The 19,677-nt window shown below is 43.5% G+C and overlaps 2 protein-coding genes across 3 annotated transcripts; both read right to left on the reverse strand.

Annotated features, from left to right (window-relative positions):
* Nucleotides 1-1,399: 1,399 nt before the first annotated feature.
* Nucleotides 1,400-14,058, reverse strand: RB195_006915 (uncharacterized protein; the record flags this gene model as incomplete). 2 transcript variants are annotated; one of them, XM_064180264.1, is made up of 7 exons in its annotated part: nucleotides 1,400-1,528; nucleotides 1,626-1,753; nucleotides 4,150-4,267; nucleotides 6,859-6,959; nucleotides 11,436-11,589; nucleotides 13,300-13,357; nucleotides 13,787-14,058. In XM_064180264.1, 7 exons carry the CDS (start codon nucleotides 14,056-14,058, stop codon nucleotides 1,400-1,402), a joined length of 960 nt encoding a protein of 319 aa, XP_064037150.1. The 2 variants fall into 2 exon arrangements, with proteins under 2 accessions (XP_064037150.1, XP_064037151.1); XM_064180265.1 differs by lacking the exon at nucleotides 13,300-13,357 and adding an exon at nucleotides 13,411-13,538 and having other exon boundaries at nucleotides 11,436-11,543.
* Nucleotides 14,059-14,134: 76 nt separating this feature from the next.
* RB195_006916 (uncharacterized protein) lies at nucleotides 14,135-14,566 on the reverse strand (the record flags this gene model as incomplete). Its single annotated transcript, XM_064180266.1, has 1 exon — nucleotides 14,135-14,566. One exon carries the CDS (start codon nucleotides 14,564-14,566, stop codon nucleotides 14,135-14,137), a length of 432 nt encoding a protein of 143 aa, XP_064037152.1.
* Between the last annotated feature and the right edge of the window lie 5,111 nt (nucleotides 14,567-19,677).

Raw genomic sequence — 19,677 nt, forward strand, 5'->3', positions numbered from 1 at the left:
ACGTCTAACTCAGATTCGTCCATCTTTGGCCGTTAAAACTCAATTAACCGTATGCAAGCAGAATGAATGAGAGTAAAAAAAGTCTTATAACAACGCGATTAGCAACAAGTACAAGACAAAATATGTAAAAACGCAAAAATTTGCACGCAGGAAAAAAGTGGTAACCCTGGGACAACGCAGCTCAACGTTGAGCCGCAGTTGCACGATGCCCTAAAACGTACTCCCACGTTCCAGACACGCAAAAACGTGCACTGTCGTCAATGGGTTAAATGCAGAACGTGCTACACCAAGTAAACAAACTGACTTCTTGATTAGTCTGAATTGGCAAATGAGCTCTTTGCATCTTTGCTCATGTTCAACGTCTCCTTCAGTTTTAAACGAGTTTTAAAGACAGCTGAAGCACAAGATTCCTATCCTGATTTCTTATCCTTACTTTGTAGTTAAAGTCATCAGCCCACGAATCTGAGGTGATGCGGGTTTCAGGTGGGTTATGCCTATAAGGAGTCGTAGATTATGGAGAGAAGGGTGATTCCGTCTATTTTTTTCTAATTGCCGTAAGAAACGGCCCGTAAGATACGGCTTCGAGCGTTCCGGCGCGCTACTTTCTGCTACGAGTTCGACTGGAGCGCGCCAGTCTTGTGCACGCGCCGCACCTTCCGGGCCGTTTTTTACGGCATTTAGGAAGAAATAGACGGGATCACCCTCCTCTCCATAATCTACGACCCCGTATAGGAACTCTCCACCTGAAAACCGCATCACTCCCGATTCGTCGGGTTATGCCTTCAACAATTCCATGTCATGATTACTGTTTTGAAAGTTCGACCAACTGTCTGTCTACCACGAGAATTTCTAAGGTTTTTAATCGTCCAGACCTGATATTTCAGTGTTTGCAGAGATCTAGATGTGCTCTGAATGGTAATTTTTGGCAAATTAAGATGGCAGTGTTGGATACATCTATTCTGATCAACTGTTGGCCTTCAGCCACTCTTACAGTTGATTTTGTTACGAAGAAAATGTACAAAAACACACGTGCCAATAACAGTTAATTCTGATCAGAGAAGCTTGTGCCACTCTGTGGGGCTACAACGATTAGGCTAGCCACTGAATGTGTTATTTCCTTCCTTTCTTGTGTTTTAAAAGCCAACTAATCCAGATAAGTCTGTAGTTGTGTACTTCTAGCGTGCTTTGCTCTCACTTTAGTCAATAGTTTGAAGCTGGTTTGAAACATCTAATCTTGCTACGAGCCACTGTGCTCCAGTTAATTGGTGTTGAAGGACAATTGAATGCTTTTCGATGCAATAAGTACTTCTCACACAATAAAGCGAGGGAACTATTAGTTCATAGAAACAGATTGTTAGACTAAAATTTCTTTAAACAGGATAATGACGGGAACACCTATTTATTCAATTATTTCTCCTTGTAGTTTCTTTCTGTACTCTTCCAAACGTCGTACTTGTTTGTCGTTTCCATTCAATAAACTGTTGATGCCATCAACGAGAGATTTCCTCTTTTCTCGATTACGTAATGCCTAAAACAGGAACACAGAGTAAATGCTCAGTAGATTACCACGGGAGGTCAATGCAATAAAACGTCATAGCTGTTTAAAACTGATAAAAAAAACCTACTTGTTGTTCGGTTGTAAGTTCCCCATTAATGTTTAGACCATCCAAAGCTTCAAGATGCTTCATACAAGTTTCCGTAAAACGCAACAATCGTTTCTCCATCTTTTTTGCCATCTTCAGCGACTTCTCTACTGAATCAAATATCTTGTACTAAAATAAATTCTATATTCTTACTATAAGTAGGTGCAGTTGATCTGATTTAAGCTGTGCCGTAGTACTAGTGTAAACTTCAATCTCAGAGTGCACAAGAAGTTTTGAGAAACGAGTGGAACTGGAAGGTTCCGTTTCTCAAAACTCAAAAGGTTCAGTTGCTCAGTGAGGTTTTCTCCTGCACCTCTCGAAGGACTAACCAGAGAATTTCTCCGAAAGAAGATGGTACATATGTAATCAAAGATACTAAGATATCAAAGATAACGTAAACTCTATCGTTTCTAAATGCTGTTATCCCAGTTGTTCCATTTACGACTGGTTTAGTCCACTGCTAATCCACCATGACATATTGCACTGTGTTTGCATTTCTTCGTGAAGCGACACCTTAGGTAAGGTAGCAATCTCCTCTCATGCGATGCAACAAATATTCATTCACGCACATAAGCAAAACCACACTTCTGTTCAAATTGAGATTGGATAGGCCGAAAAAATTGTTAAACGATGTAAGGTATAGAGAAACTGGGACGAGTGAAATTATACATTTGTTTACAACGTGAGATCTGTTTGAAAAGTTGTTTTAATAGAAGAAAAAAATCAGCGGAAAATCGACAGTAGGCTTATTTCAAAGAAAAAAAATACAGTTGGCACTGAACTTGTCCCAAACGAAAATGCATAGTTAAAGGCATCACCCCACGAATCTGAGGTGGTGCCTCACAAGCCTGGCGCGCTCCAGTCTAACTCCCTGTAGAAAAAAGTGCGCCAAAACGCCTGAAGCCGTATCTTCCGGGCCGTTTTTTACGGCAATTAGGAAGAAATGGACGGAATCGCCCCCCTCTCCATAGTCTCCCATCCCGTATACGAATAAACCACCTGAAATCCGTACCACCTCAGATTCGTGGGGTGATGCCTTTAAATACATTTCAGAGTTCGACCTTTTGAAGACTCTGTGCTATGTTCAACATTTGTTGTAATAATGGAATCGTTAGTAACGAACGACTTTAGCTGTATAGTTTAGAGAAGAAATGTAGTAATGATTGGCTAAGTAGTGCTGAGATGCGACCGTTTTAGTCGTTAGCAAGAGATTTCAAGCTGGACAACCGGCATAGACTGTGTTGGGGACAAGAGCGAAATCCAAAGTTGTTGAGAACGCTACTGTAATAGTTAATTACTCTCCAGCGTTCCACCCTCCATGTCGTAGTCAATCGCGTTGCGACGGGATTTATGAGGATTGAGTAGGAATCACGCGAAACAAATGGAACTTACTTCCGTGAAATCAAAGATCTTCACACCTAACAATGCTATGGAAGGTCTTCTCTTTGATCTCTACATAGGCTTTATTTCTCAGTTGTCTCTAATAGAAGGTCAAGGATCTCCTGTATCTTTTTTTTTTGCAACTAAACAGCACATTTCTTTTAAAACGTTCCTTTAAACAATTCTCGCATTTAATTTTGAATCGAGACATTAGGAATGTTAAAAGGGGAAATAACTGTTAATGGTTGCCGCAACGTGTCATTCTTCAAAATTTACAACTTTCCCGTGCGATCCCAGGATGTTGTCGCAACGCGAACGTTACAGGCTACGACGAAGATGTGCTGGAATATAATTAGCTAATACAAAAGCGCCAGCTCAGTTCGTTCGCACCTTATTTATGGCGACCGTCGGGATGAAAAACGCTCAAGCCATTCAGTAAATGATCTCGTTCCCCTTAATACCAGCAGTCGCACACTTAGCCAAATTATGCAGGAACAACTCCATGTTGAATTTTCTACTCTGCTTTAAACAGAATCTTATCCACATATTTGAAAAGTTCAAAAATGGTCATTTTTCTACTTCCTTGTGAAAATAAACCAAACAGTTATCAAAGCAGTGAAAGACGCAGGTTTTTTTTTTTTGTGGAAGGCGTGCGACAAAAAGGATAGAGTTACACCTAGAAAGAATCTATCTTCGAACAGTAAACTAGTTAAAAATAAATTCAAACAGATAAAAATAAATGTTCTCAGAATATTGAAAAGATGTTTGATTGAACTGCGAACGTTGCAACTTCTTTGTTTTCTTCCTATGTCTGAGAGTGTTACTGTATTTGCAATTTGGACCACCAAATGTCTAATTCTGTTACTGTATTTGTAATTTGGGGCACCTAATGTCTCATTCTCTCTTGGCTAGTCAGTCTAGCAACGGTGGGATTGAAGGTTGGTTACGGCATGCATGTAACCTTCGCTTTACATAACGATACGAACGGCTACAGATTACTGATAATTGTCAAGCGCTCGTTAGCCAGGCAGGACCAATGGGTTGGGATCTATCCAATTGAAAGCAGAAGCACTGATTAATACTTCAAGGTTCTAAATGAAATGTAAAGAAAAAAATTGCCTCTTACCGTCGAGGTAGTTTAGTTCCATTGAAGTGAAATCACGGTCTATGTCCTCGTACACTTTCTGTAGTGGCAATAGGTTGGTTTGTTCGTAAGAAACAAGAGCAGAAAATCCAGGATCATCCTAATAAAATAATCAGTTAGACTTAAATATTTACAGAAAAGAAGATTCTGTCAAGAAAAAACTAATTATTTCCGTCAAACTTGAAGTAGCTCCGCTTCCCTTCGACAGACAACTATTTATCTAGGTTTTAAAAAAGTCAAAAAAAGTCACTGGCGTATCAATCCACTTGGGATGCGCCAACGCGTTTTTTTTACTGGAATTCGTGATCGTTGAGGTTTTGGAACGCGTGTTGGCCTATACAATGACTTGCGGGGGCGAGCCGATGATCAAGTCAGTGTTTTTATCCTCCCAGACAAGTCTGGTACCAATTTATCGACCCCGGAGGGATGAAAGGCTTGGTGAGCACTAGGGCGGATTCGAACCCTCGACCGTGTGGCTACAACGGACCTCTAACCGACTGCGCCACACCCGCCCCATATCTAGGTTTTAATCTTAAAAAAACCGGTGAACGATACTGCAATCGTTACTGCAATCTTCAGGATATTTATTTCTCGGACTCTATATAGAGAGGTTATTGGCTTGCCGAGATGTAACACACGGCTCAACTCAAAACCTCACTCTGCCATGCGTGGAACGAAGAAAAACTTCTCCTACTACAAGTGTTTGGCCAAACTGACATGCTTACCGCCAAAACACTTAGAAAAGGTGGTGCAACATTGGAATCTTTATTTGAAAAAAGATGTTAAGTTGGCGTTTCTCAGTCACTGAGCAGAGTAGCAGAGCAAAGGAAGTACCAACTGAATCACCTTGAAACTGCATCTGACGTGATTATCAAACAAAAGCACGATGACTATAGTCTATCGTGTACAACGGGATGAACGCAACTCGTCTGCAGCAACGTACACTTTTTCCTGCCTGGCCTACTCCTTCCCTCTCCCTCAACTCCTGATCAGAGAAGTAGAGTAACCTATACACTCGGAATGAACACTTTTTCTCCCGATAAAGCTTTTCAAAGGCATCGTTCTGAAAATTTTCAGGTTTAGTAACCTTTCCCCAGTACATGAAGCTCGACTGAGCTAGTTAAGCTGGTGCTTCGGACGCAGCCGTTTAAGCAGGTGCGCCGAGCTTCATGTCTTTTTGACTCCACTATACAAAGATATACGAAAATAGACTCTCGACTACTTAAATCCAGCATACCACAAAAGTGAGGGTGTGATCTCTCCAAGAATAGATACGGTTATGGGGCGTAGTTCACGAGTATGTCTAAGAGATGACTATCTAGACAGGACACTCTCATCAAATAAGGGGGATTTCCGCCAACGGTGCTTGCAGTAACCAACAAGTTATAGTCATAAAAAACGACGTGAAGCTTGGCGCAGTAGCTAAGCGACTTCGCTCAAACCGGCTTGATGCAGCTACATGCTGGGATCGAGGTGGGACTTGTTACTATTGCAGTCCGCGTCATAGGTGCGATAGGGAGGAGCCGGAACCTCCACAGGTGAAGGGGGTCTAGCTCATGGGGTGCAGCTTAAGTGATGAGGATCCCTTTGCCAACCGTCCAAAAGTGAAGGGAGACCTTTCCTCATCCGTCCAAGAGTGAAGGGGAAGAGAACTTTGCATCTTAGATAGAATAGACATCCTGGATATTCAAAAATTGAATCCAGGTTAATCGATACAAATTCTTTTTTTTTCTTCTGAAAACGCAAGCGGTGTTGGAACGGGAGAGCAAAATCTTGACGTGAATACAATATCGTTGTGCCGAAGGTTGCATCTCATAAAAATCCGTAGTATCCACAAGAAATCGAAAAAGGTATATTGGCATGGAACAGGCTAAAGGGTGAAGGGGACCCGTTCGCCAATCATTCAAAAGTGAAGGGGGTTGGAGCACTGAGATTTTGACTGATTTTCACTCACTGAAAAGATAATAATTTTCAAATTTTTTTCTTCGGTTAGGCATCTATAAAAGCACATGGAAATGCTTTGTTAAGTACTGAGGAGTTTTCAAAACCAAACAATGATTTGATATCTTTACTTGGTTTCCCTCATACTGAGTTGGATCAGACTTTGCCCACAAACATTTTTGAACATGAGACGGAATTCAGGCCACTTTTTCCATGTGTATATTGATCCGGTCAAACGATCGCATTGATTTTACTGGTTTTTGTTTGCCTTGGCTCTAAACGCAGTAGAAACCTCTCAACTGAGATTCATCGAGACGATAACGGCGAGGAGTGCAATGAGTGGTGCCAAGTTTACTCTCGATCCTAACCGCTATGCTCTACAGCATCGCCTTGATAGTAGCTGCTTACAGACTGCTCTGAACCGACTATAGCAAAAAATTGATGTTTCGTTTTTTTTAAACTAGAATATGCGTGACACACGTTGCAAGTATCACAGCAGAAACTCGAGACGTTTCTTAAAAATCCAGAAATCAAATGGGTCGGGAGTACCAAACTGACCATTTACTTGATGAAGCAACTCTTTACATCCATGCGAATGATGAATGGAAGCGCGTAACAAATATTTCATCAGTGCGGTGCTTGCAAAAGACGCTGCGAGCTCTATTTATTACTGGAGAGGATCCAGAAACAAATCCCCGAACCAAACTGACCGTTTGCCTTCAAACGAGTTAACATAAGCTCTGATCTCACCTTCATTGCCATTGATACTTTTCCCATGATTAGGAGTTTGTCGTTCTCCTTAATATTCAAATCGAGCAGTGAGAGATCATTTGTGCCACTGATAGTTTTTCCTGCAAATGAGCGAAAGAGATAAATTATGATGTGTTACAGTTGTTGGTTACAGATGGGTCGAACATGCTGTATCTCAGTGACACATCTCCTCAGTGAACACGGACACTGGCATCAGATCCTAACCGAGGACGTAACGACACAATCCGTTTGACTCAGAGCATAAGTGCAAAGAAACACAAAATTGTCATTGCTCTAGTAATATTAACGGATCCTCGGTTTCGCAAATATGGCTTAAATATGCCCTAGGCTGGGGATGAAAAGAAAACTAGAATAAATTGTAGTCTCCGATACCTTTTATTTGTATGAAAGTAGAGAAGAAAGTAGCACCTGCTAATTCTTACATAGCACCATCTGTCAACTTCATTCCGTTTTAGTCGTCATTCTGTTTGCATGAAACTAGGGCAGGGTCGAGCGTGTGAAGGGACCTTCCTGTAGGGGGTCGTAAACGGAGGGAGCTGCAAGGAAAGGGACTGTGCGGTGGGCAGTTGTGAATGGAGAACAGCATGATAACCAACGCAAAATAATACGTAGAATCAATTAATTACATACATTACAAAATATAAAGTTTTGGACAGTAACACGGAAGAATCAACATTTTGTTTTGAAGATGTACAACGTGTTGACAATGTGACAATGGGACCACGCGTGTTCAACACCCCCTTGAGCCAAATTTTTGCAAAAGAGAGAGAAACTTGAAATTACTCGTAAAAGATAAAGAATTCAATTACACAAGAAGTTTCCAGCTGTTTAAAAAAAAACAGAATTTTATGGCTAAAAAGCTCAGACTATTTGCACACTGCTAAGTCTTGATGATCGCAAACGACTTCGTGATAAGAGAAATATCGATATTCTTGCAACCTCATGGTTCTTTTTTTGTAATTTAGATAAGGAAGATTTAGATTTTTTCGGATTTTCCCCATCTAAAGTTTGAGACCCCGAAAGGAGAAATTCTGCATACGGAGATTCTCTTAGTCCTTCTATTCGAATATGTGGGTGATTTTTCAAAAACCCGTCTCTTCTTCCGGTATATAAAAACTTGCCAGAATCCCTATTTTTGATCGCGCAGCGGAAAGTGCTTGAACAAAGTCTGATAACCCGGGTAACTTAGAGCGAAGCAAATCGCCTTCCAGTATGTTGTAGATGAGGATTTTCTCTATCGGATGCTGTACCACGCGGTTTCCAGGGCCGTTTTTCCAAACTTCTGATGAGAGAAAGATGGGAAATTGGCATGTTTTTCTTTCCCCATCGAAATTCCAGAAAGACTAGAAGGTGTGAAAAAACAACGATATGACTGTCTTGTAGGGCAAACTTTCTCCTTAACAATGCGCACAGAATCAGAGCTTTTTTGGTAATTAAATTCTGTTAAGTCCTCTTTTAAACTGCTGAAAACTACGTGTAATTGAACTAGTCGTGTCATAAAAATAGTTTCTAATTTCCAATTCCTTTGCAAAAATTTGATTCAGTGGGGTGTCGAACCTGCAAAATTGTCTCATTATCACACTGTCGGAAAAAAAATGTAGATTTTTTCGTCTTCCTTCTGTAATTCGACCTAAGCACCTGACTCTTTCCTTTCTTTGTCGTATTATGAGCTTTATTCAATATTTAAAGATATTTCGAAAATTGTAGAATAAAGATGGAATATAGTGAAAATGAAAACATATCAATACCAGCATTTCAACAACATTTCAGCAAATTTGCTTTTTCTACTACTTGGTGTTTCTTCGCTTCTGTCAGCTACCGAATTTCACCTTTGCCATTTGTTTCAATTTAATCAATTAACTTTCAAATTTGCTTTTTGAAAACACACGAACTTTCCAATGTATTGAATTGGCAGCAACAGAGAACTGTCGTAGCAACGTTGAAGGGAGTCGTATTTCAGAGGGTCGTGTCCCATCACCACGCCTGACCTTGTACTAGGGGACTTCTCACAGTTGCAAAAATAATGAAATCCACGTTGTGCGTTTTTCTTTCATCACTCCTTCGGACGTAGAGAGTTGCCTTGAGGGGTAAACTGATTCTCTAACTCCTAGAATCGTAGTGAATATTTTGCAACTAGGAAAGAAAGTTTCTCCCCAGATATGCCGTTAAACATTTGGAAATACGACAAGAAAGCATTTTGCCCAGAACCCAAAATTTGCTATGGTATCTTTGAGGACCACTAATAGCGAAACCGCTTGAAAGTTTTGGTACTGATGAGGCCACTAATCGTCCGGGCATAGGAATCGAAGGAGTTTAGAAAGATATCAGTAACACTCACAGCACGACCAACGGAGTCAGAGGTGAAAGCAGCTCACCACAGAACTGCGACCCAGATGAGAGAGACGATCCTTATAACTTCGCACACACACGCTGCCATCCTGCAGATCCATTAGACTATAATGTCTCAATCTAATGATATACCTTACCTATATTCTACTTCGCATTCGTTGAGCACCTACCGAATTGCACGGAGCAAACAAATTAGCAGTAGTTAGCTTTTGGAAAGGCTAAGTCACGTCAAGCCCTAGCAATTGAGAGAACTCCAGTTTGTTAAAGGCATCACCCCGCGAATCTGAGGTGGTGCAGATTTCAGGTGGAGTATTCGTATACGGGGTGGGAGACTATGGAGTGGGGGGTGATTCCGTCTATTTCTTGCTAATTGCCGTAAAAAACTGCCCGGAAGATACGACTTCAGCCGTTCTGGCGTACTACTTTCTACAAGGAGTTCGACTGGAGCGCGCCAGCCTTGTGCGGCGCCGCATCTTCCGGGCCGTTTTTTACGGCAATTAGGAAGAAATGGACGGAATCACCTTCCTCTCCATAGTCTCCCATCCCGTATACGAATACTTCACCTGAAATCCGTACCACCTCAGATTCGTGGAGTGATGCCTTTAAGAGTCAGTAAGAGTTTATTTTGATGAGATGAGAGAAGAGATTCATATGACTTAGTAGAAACTGGCACTTCTAGCGGAATTATAAAAAAAAAGACAAAGAAGACACATAGATCACTGGGTGAAGATCACCGAGACGTATGAAAGACGAAGAAGTCAGAAGGCAGTAAAACTGGGTAAGATGGGTCCTACGGACAAGTTAGTGCGCAACCAGAAAGCAGAAAGATGAGGAAAGATGGATCCTACCGCGTTTGTAGGCAACGGGGGGAGGGTAGGGCGGGTCCGGTGGTGGTAGAGTGGTCCCACTCACTTTGCTGCTTAAACAGAAGCAAAGAGTTTACTTGATCTGATGTAAGACCGTTCATCAATTTGACAGTGATGTTCACCTTATTTTTTGTTACAGTCGAGAGAAAAGGACCTCGTTTTGACCTCAGCACGTCCTTCCATGTCAGTTGCTGTGAAGAGAAAGAAAGGAAGAATTCTGACATGTACTTTGAACAATGTTCAAATGGTTGTGGCATAAAAGGTTTTCTTTTCAAACATAGTGCAGAGAATCCATAAAAAGAGCAAAATCATTCATCTATGATAACATTTATATAAAAAAAAGGCGCTCAGATATTAATTTCAATGGCAAAAACAGTTTCTTTGCCTGTGGTAGTGATTTACACAGTGTTTTTACCTTAGATTTTTACTGATCAATTAAGGGTAGTGAAGCAAGTGTCACATCAAGGCTGGAAATACCGGCACGTCCGGCATTTGCCGCATGTTCAGGTTGGTATATAACTTGCTTGAATTCATCTTCGGTCTCGTGTTGCCAACTGACGCGGCTATCCGCATCTTCGCCCAGACGTGTCGTCATTGAATATAGCCTTGCCCAACGTTCTCGAGCTACAGCTCACACAGAATCTATTCATTCGTCAATGTTCCATAGCTTACGAGACTTGGTCTCTTGGGTAAACTGCATATCGAAACAGGGTGACCTCAGTACGTACAAGTCGACAATGTCCGGCAGTTTAACGTAACGAAACGGAGTGTTGCTACCAAAGATTCCATTCTCCCTCTAGGTATTTGACATATTTGGATTGAGCCTTGGTGATGTGCTTGACAACAGCACCTTTTCGCAATATCTGATTCCTTTGCCAACCGTCCAAAAGTGAAGGGGTTCCTTTGCCAACCGTCCAAAAGTGAAGGCGGTAGGAGCATCGGCTCCGACTATCGTATCTATGTGGGAAATCTCAGAGCACAGCTTGTGTAAAGGTATGCAGCACAATCCACTGCTTTTCAATCTTTCCCTTTGCTACTTTATGTATTCTACTTTGATTAACCAAGCTGTCGTCGCCAGCAACCTTGTTTCGAGAAAATGCCGTAACCTAAGTGAGTTCACACATAACCACAAGGGCAGCAATTGGTCTAGCGGCAGCAATAAGTATGCGGAGGGGCACAGCACTAAAGGCAGGTCAGTGGCTGCAAGTTAATCTGTACGGGTACCTCTTGTCACCTTGATGCCCCCTTGTCATCATTTACAGACATTTAAAAGTTAGAGACAAAAGTCATCTAAAATTTAAAGCACAAAAAATGTTAAAAAGGTAGCATGACACAACTCACCTCGATGAATGATCTTCATGCAAGAAGCATCAATATTGGCTTCCTCACTGATACGCTGTTTTAGCTGCCCCATTGTAGAGATCATATTATCTCCTTCTCCAATCTCAACTGGAAAAGACTTTGATCCCACGCTGACTCTAACATGCATGTTAGCCTGAAATTGCAATCCGTAAAATAAAAAAAAAGACAAAAATAATTCCGTCAGCAGGTATCGATGATAGAACAAGGACAAAGAAGAAGATAAGCCGAGGCCGATTCTTCCCCATTAATTGCAAGCAGGACCCTGCCCGATTCTAATACCGAGCAGAACCTCGAAGACATGTCAAGAGCAAAAGAGTTTGAAACTATGTTGAATGACGAGAACCTACCTTATGCTTTACTAAGACAATATAAGGACAGAACGTCAAGATATCAACCAGCGCTTAATACTGCCGATGGATTTGCTGTCGGTGAAGCAGCGCTATCAATTAGGGGAGAGCTTTTCAACATCTTAATGAACCAACAAGCAAAGCTAGTTAAGGGGATTGCACCGAATATATCTCTCCTTGTGAAGATAAATACGATAGGAATAGAGCCATCTGTCCTCTTTCTTCCATAAGTACTACCTATTACATACTTACTTAGATGGCCCGTTTTCCTTGGACGTGCGGGCCCCGGCATCTCTTCCATTCGTTTCGTTCCCTCGCTTTTGTCATCCAAGGTCTCCCTCGAGGACGTTTGGCATCTCTTGGAATCAACTTTAGCGTCCTTTGACTCTATCTATTGTCGATTCTTCTCATAATATTACCGGCCCATCCAAGCTTTGCTTTCGATAAATATTCCGCAGGGTGGCGAAGACGTTACATTGCTCCGACTAGGTGTTGTGTGCGCCGGTTAAACTTCAGCAGACATCTCTTATGGGTTCTGTGGGTAGTAAGTAGCTTCCTAGACGTGACAGAGGTGTCTGCCCACGTCTCCGCTGCGTAACAGAGCGCTGGAAGAACTGTCGAGTCAAACCAGATGGGCACGGAGATCTTGGTTCGTCAGTCGGTCCGTAACTTCCCGTAGGTGTGAATACTACCCACACTGCTCTCATCCTTCTATTCAGTTCTTCCTTCGAGTCGTTTTCAATATTCATAGAACGTCCGAGGTATACTTACGAACGACGAAGTTCCAACGATTTCACCGCCTTCAAGTTGTACGTCCTCGCAGTAAGCGTTCTTCATGAACTGTGTCTTCTTTCTCTTTATTCGTAGTTATATTCTCATCTCTGCTTCGTTCAGTTCCTTAAGCATCGTTCCTGCTTTATTTTGTGCTTCTCGAAAAGAGAACGATGTCGTCCACAAAACAAAGGCCGGAGAGGAATCCTCCATCAACAACGTATGACCCTTTCTTCTCAAGAAAGTGATTTCATTATCCATTATGATGCAACCGTGAACAGCTTTGGCGATATAGTATCGCCCTGTCGTTCCCCATTTCCAATGAGAATGTGTGAAGGGTGAGGGTGAGGTGAGGGGGCGGTGGAAAAGCTGTATCTTAGTGATGCATCGATCGTAGCAATTGGCTATTGTCCTCACAAACGACGCGTCCACACCCTGACCGACCAGCGCTGAAAATACTACATTCGGTTCTACGCTTTAGAAGGCTTTCTCATAGTCGACGAAGGTTGGAAGGGGCAGGCGATATTCTCGGCAAACCTCTGTGACTCTCGATATGGTCTGGATGTAATCCAAGTACCTGAACCCCTGACGGAATCCAGCTTGTTCTTAAGGCTGGGCCTCATCCAGCGTTCTAAAAATGCGCGTGAGGATGATTTTGGTGTAGACTTTGTATAACACGCTCAGCAAGCATATCGGACGGTAGTCCCGAAGGTCCTCTCGGTCACCTTCCTTATGGATAAGAACGGTTCGCGAGGTTTTTCACTGGTCAGGGATCCTTTTTTTCTGAAGGTAGTATGTCATGTGCGCTGCTAAGATTATATGAAGTGGATAGCCACCTGCCCGAAAAAAGTCTGCTGATATAAAATCAGGTCCGGGGGCTGCGCCAAGTTTCACGCTCTTGATAGCGACTCGTACTTCCGAAGGGAGAATCCGTGGTGGAGCTTCACCAGTGGGGATGATCGGGCTTTATACAGGAGTTGATGAACGGAAAAGGTTCGAGTAGAACCTCTCCGTAATGACTTCTCACGACGAGAAAACGTGCGAGTCCCGTATTCGCTCAGCAAAGCTGCTAGCGGAATATTCTATTTGCGGAAATCCCTGCTGCACCTCCTTAGACTCGTTCTTCCTTGTGCTGCCTCCAGAATCTTCTTTTGCCAGTATTTCGAAAAATCCTCCTGCAACGTTTTTCTGCAGCTACTGTTTGCTACTAACCGCTCAATGTGCGATGCATTCAGGTCAAGCCTCAAGGTCCTTCTTCTTTCCAAGAATTCCTTGGTGGTCTTCGAGATTCGATCCAAGTTTGTTGTGCGCGGCTTCGAGGCACGTTCAGCACAGGCTCGTAATCCTCTGAGCAGCATCTCGTAGTCCATGTTTGGGTCCTCCTCGATGTGCCAGTCACCTTGGGGCAAGGAGTCCTCGAGTACGCAATCGTCGTAGACGATTTCTTTTCTCCTTGGTTGCCGATAACAGATGTTCTTTTCCATCCTCTGGCTAAGTCGTACTTTTGAGCGAAGGAGGCAGTGATCAGAACCACTACAAAAGGGTGGTACTACCGAGTAGTCAAGTAGACACCACGATCTCCGCACTAGTCGCGCCACTGGGCGATTCCCATGTCCACCGACGATGATCTTTCTTCATGAAAAGAGAATTCCCATGAAAGAGGCGAGCGGGAAACCACTGCCTGAAACGATTGCCATTTTCATTCCGGTCCCCTGGCCCAAATTTTTCGATCCTGTATTCCTCTTCTGTAGCCTTTCCTAGTTTTGCGTTGAAGTCTCCGACAACGAATCTGTAGAAGGGCTTCATGTTGCGGATCACTTCCTCCAGCTCCTCGTGAAACGCGTGGAATTCGAAATCATCAGCTGTTGATGCTGATAGGTTTTTGGCGCAGAGGGCGGAGGCGAAGAATGGCCAGACGAGTTGACAAAATCTCGTGTGAATCGACAAGATGGACGACAGATGGGTGCACAACAAAACCAACACCGCCCACATTTCGCGACGAAACCTCCTCTCCACTAATGACGAGTGCACAGTCATTCATCTGTCGTACGTCGCTCCTTCCGCACTCACTCTACTGCAGAGCAATCACATGGAATTTCATACGCTCTGCAGCTCCTAGAAGGGCATGCAGGTCAGCGTGTCGGACGGTATGGCCGGTAAGAGGCAATGAAATCTCAGGTTGCTCAGGACGTCTTTCATTATGCACCAAGACGACACACGCACGACTCGCCATGGAGACTGTCTCGATGGACACTGTTCTCGCGTTGTAAATACACAGTCTGAGATGCACACTGTTCTCGCGTAAATACACAGTCTGAGACAGTCTCCATTGCGAGTCGTGCGTGTGTCGCCTTGGTGCCTAATGAAAGAAGTCCTGAGCAACCTGAGATTTCATCGCCTCTCACCGGTCGCCATACCGTTCGACATTTGAGACGGCAGGCCCCATTGTGTAGGGTACTGAGACAGTAAATATGCTGGAGTGGCAAAAAGACTTTTAACCAAACTTAGCAGCCGCCACGACGAGCCCAACCTATATGGATCAGGGGCCCACCTTGCGACACTTTGATAAGGCGGTGGTGAATCTCAGCAGTGGTTTACTCTTAGCTAGGATTCCGATTCCGAGAAGTCGGAATATCGGATGTGTCGAACTCCTCAATTTGAGAGGCGCTCAAAGCGGTGCTGTGGAGCGTAGCGGTTAGGATTGAGTGAGGACCTTCACTACCACCGTTCATTGCTGCAGTTCGCGATGGTCCCACCTCGATTCTCCACCATCTCCACCGCGCCGCTTCGAGCACAATCGCCAGTGTAACTGCACATCGCTACAGCCAACTAGTGATTTGGTTCCAAGCAGAAGGCAGACTCGAAGGCAGTATACTATGAAATTAAGGGTATTGGAATCTCCGCGAATAGATAGGCTTAAAGGTTTGGTTTACGAGTATGGGCGGAAACACGCTCAATTCCTCCTAACTATTCAGAAGACGGTGCTGTCACGCAGGATCCCATTACAAGACATCTAACAATTTGCCACGTCTACTAGTGAGCGGGGAAGTCAGCACTAGCAGCCCACTGATTGTTCGCCTTCTTGCAGACGTGGTACCTGCTCTCGAAAGCAAGATGCTTGTAGAAAGATCCGATACATTAAAGGCATCACCCCACGAATCTGAACTGGTGCAGATTTCAGGTGGAGTATTCGTATACGGGATGGAAGACTACGGAGAAGGGGGTGATTCCGTCCATTTCTTCCTAATTGCCGTAAAAAAACGGCCCGAAAGATGCGGCGCCGCACAAGGCTGGCGCGCTCCAATCGAACTCCCTGTAGAAAATGGTGCGCCACAACGCCTGAAGCCGTATCTTTCGGCCCGTTTTTTACGGCATTTAGGAAAAAATGGACGGAATCATCCCCTTTCCGTAGTCTCCCATCCTGTATACGAATACTCCACCTGAAATCAGCACCACCTCAGATTCGTGGGGTGATGCCTTTAAGGCCATTTCATGCGACGTTTTTCAGGTAACTGGCAGGAAACGAGCGCTCACACGCGTAAACTACACCTCTACCTCCATCTGAATTCGTGGAGGGATTCCAGCATCCTCTATTTCGAACTATGCTGCCCTTAAAGACAGTGTATCACGAGATTGGGAATCCTGTGGAGAATCCTGTAGAGATATAGAGTTCGGAGTGTAGATTTCGAATAAGGAGTGGTCCACACTCAGCCCCTCCTAATCGTCCTCAAAAAACGGCGTGTGAAACAGCGTTTGTTCCACCGAGGTGCATGAAAACGCCCCCCCCTTGTGTACGTGCTGCGTTCACGAGCAAGTGGTCGAAGAGCAATGGGGTCTTCTTACCAGCATATTCGACTGAAATCAATTAATAGGCTACTGAGCGACTCGTAGCCTACACCTCTATATTTTTGACGCATTTCTCAACTAGGTGAAGTAATACGCTATGTCTCACCGCGCATACTTGCACTGTAAATTAAGACATGAACGGAAGGTACGGTGAAGCAGAAAGCAGAAAGAAAGCAGTGAAGCAGAGAGTGTGTGACATCCGCAGAAGACCGCACGTAATGGATCGCCTGCTCTCTACTTATGTATAGTAGGGTACAAACGACATGAAGCATGGTGCAGTTGCGTAGTCGGTTGCGTTCGAAGCAGCGCGATGGAGCGTAGCGGTTGGGATCGAGTGGAGACCTTCCCTGGCACCATTCATCGCTTCAGTTCGCGATGGTCCCACACCGATTCCAATCGCCACCGCCACGGCCGCTTTGAGCGCTTACATAACTGCACCGTACTTCACGTCGTTTCGATCCGAATATATCTCTGCTCACCATGAGTTCAACACCTCAATTTCAACAGCTATAAATACGAAATGCACACCTTCAAATAGTTAAGAATCAAAAATATTATATTATAAAATAGGCTATATTATAAAATAGGATGTGGCTACACAGAGAGCCAAGAGGTGAAGGTATTAAGTCCGTGGCTGCGGATAGTACAAGCAACACCCCCCGTCGCTGAAACAATCTACTGTTTCAACGAGTTCTTCGTTTTCTTACTTGTCCAACGGTTGTCTCGGTCTTGTTATTTTTTAGCTGAATTATTGTAAAGTTTTCTAAAAGTCCAGACGCTAAGAGACCTTGTGACATGTTCAATAATATCATATGAATATAAGGGGACATAAACCAGAGATAGAACTTGCAAGGAATTGACATCCACATGCTGTAAACTGCTCACTGTTGTACTCGACCGCCTCAATTCCCTTTCGAAATAACGAAACATGGAAGATACTCTATTACTGTCAAGACCTTGGCTGTTTTCAACGTCATTACATATCGTTTCTAATACCAGTAGGATGTTGATTCTACGATCAAAAGGATCTTCAAGTGCGTGCTCATGGACTAGTATTTGCGTCGAAAGAAGGAAACTTGTGCTGAAATAAGTGCTCTTGTAGCATTTCTGTGATTGCGTTTAGTTAAAGCAGGGCCACCACGTGCAGGTAGCAATCAGACTCGTATACGTGGCCCACAGTCACACAGTATGTACTGCTTTCCTTAAACCCCCCTTTCTTACTGTACTGCATGTCGTTTAGATTGTTCGAGATAGAAGAGCAACTAGCAGAGTTGGAAGAGAATAGTTGAAGGCCATTATTCCTTCAGATTCTGCACCTAAAAAAATCCTTTGTCAGAAGGATAGCTGCACCATCTACTAAGATTGGCTCAGGATCTTAGTCTATGCAGTGAATAATAGTAAGTTGGTTGAGTAGTCGATTGTGAAGCAAGTAGTTTCGCACGAGTCTCGACTAGCGCAACCGCAGCCAACTGGCTAGTCATTCGATGAAATAGTGTGGAAGTGTGGAGAGACGAATAAGTAACTCATTTTGCTCGCCTGGCACCACATACTGTCTCGCCGAAGTGGTGTACTGTTGGGTTAGAGTCAGCTTACATGTGTTACGTCTCGTGCGTAACCATAAATCGAGTCGTGTGTGGGCGAGTTTATAGTCGGGTCAAAACGACATGAAGCACGGTGCAGTTGCGTAAGCGATTGCTCTCGAAGTCGCGCGGTTGAGATAGCGGTTGAAATCGAGGTGGGGCCATCGCGAACTGCAACAATGAACAATAGTGGTAAGGATCCTCACCCGATCCTAACCGCTACGCTCCCCCGCATCGCTTCGAGCACAACCGCTTACGCAACTGCGCTATGCTTGATGTCGTTATGACTCTACTATACCTGTGTTTTTCGCAGAGCTTGACATTCTCTTTGGAGTTCGTTTCTGCTCTATATGGTAATTCTTTTCCATTCTCTCCATATTTTACCGTTCTTTGTTTTTTTTTTTCCTTTTGTTTTTCTTTGTGCCGAGAGGTTCCGATTTTTGCGTAGTGCCGCAAATGTCTTTTTTCTTCTTTTCTGTCATGAAGTTTGGTGGGAACTCTTATTCTTTTGCTTTGTGTAGTTTTTCATACTTCCTTTGTACAATGACCTAGTATTGCCACGCGAAATAGACTAGAAGCGTTCTGGATCCATTCTAAAAGCCCAGGGATGGATGCTGAATGAACGCGAAGAGTAATGCTTCGATATTATGCGGGAACTCGCTTTCTTCTTGAAGTTACTATTTTGAGTGCGCTAGTACCTCACCACAGGTATCTAGCTGCGACAAGAGATCCTCCGACAATAAGGTACCATTTCTACATGAAATCTTACACTACCATTTCTACCATGAAATCTAACAGTTGGCTCAGGATTTTCCTTGTTGGGCGGATGATGGATTTTTACACAAGAAAACGGAAAAAATTGAGCAGATTCATTTGAATTGAATTGATTCCAATAAATTAAGATAGTAGAAACGTCCTAAGAGCAAAACGAAGATTTAGAGGCCTATGGACTCTTCTGTGTAATCTTGAAATCCTGTTATTAAGCTGTTGCTTCACAACCTTTTTTTAGTTCTTCTTTACCGTTTAATTCATATTTCATAACCTTTTGTTTCTTTCGAGATCAAAAACGACAGCTGTCGTGCTGGTCGATATAATTCACTGCGAGGTGTAGTACACTAAAAACGAAATGAAGCACGGTGCAGTTGCGTAAGCGATAGCGTGGTGGAGACAACAGTTGAAATCCAGGTAGGACCATCGCGAACAACAATAGTGAGTGGTGCCAGCAAGAGTCCCACCATGACCCTAAAGGCTACGCTCCACTGCACCGCTTCAACCGCAGCTGCCTACGCATCTACACCATGCTTCATGTCCTTTCGATGCGACTACATCTTCAGCTCTCACTTCCCCTTACCGTATCTCGACTGTCGAGATACGGTAAGCACTGCGGCCTGCTGTCGGTATCAAAGGGACGGATTACTACGGGTACAGAACTCAGGTCGTTTTCGCTCGGCTGTATAATTGCAAAAATTCGGGGACACGGTGTCGTGGTAGTAGGAGAGGTCCAATACAACTTTTTTTATTCTTTTTTAGATTTTCGAGCCATCCGAGACTACTTTTGAGGATATTTCACACGCTGAAAACCAATGTGGCATCCATTCATCACACATATTGGACCGGTGAACGATTTTTAAAAGAAATCGAAATCAGCGAAAACTGCTCCCTGTGGCATAAGCATTT

This window comes from Necator americanus, chromosome I (genome assembly GCF_031761385.1).
Source record: "Necator americanus strain Aroian chromosome I, whole genome shotgun sequence".
Classification (NCBI taxonomy): Eukaryota; Metazoa; Nematoda; class Chromadorea; order Rhabditida; family Ancylostomatidae; genus Necator; species Necator americanus.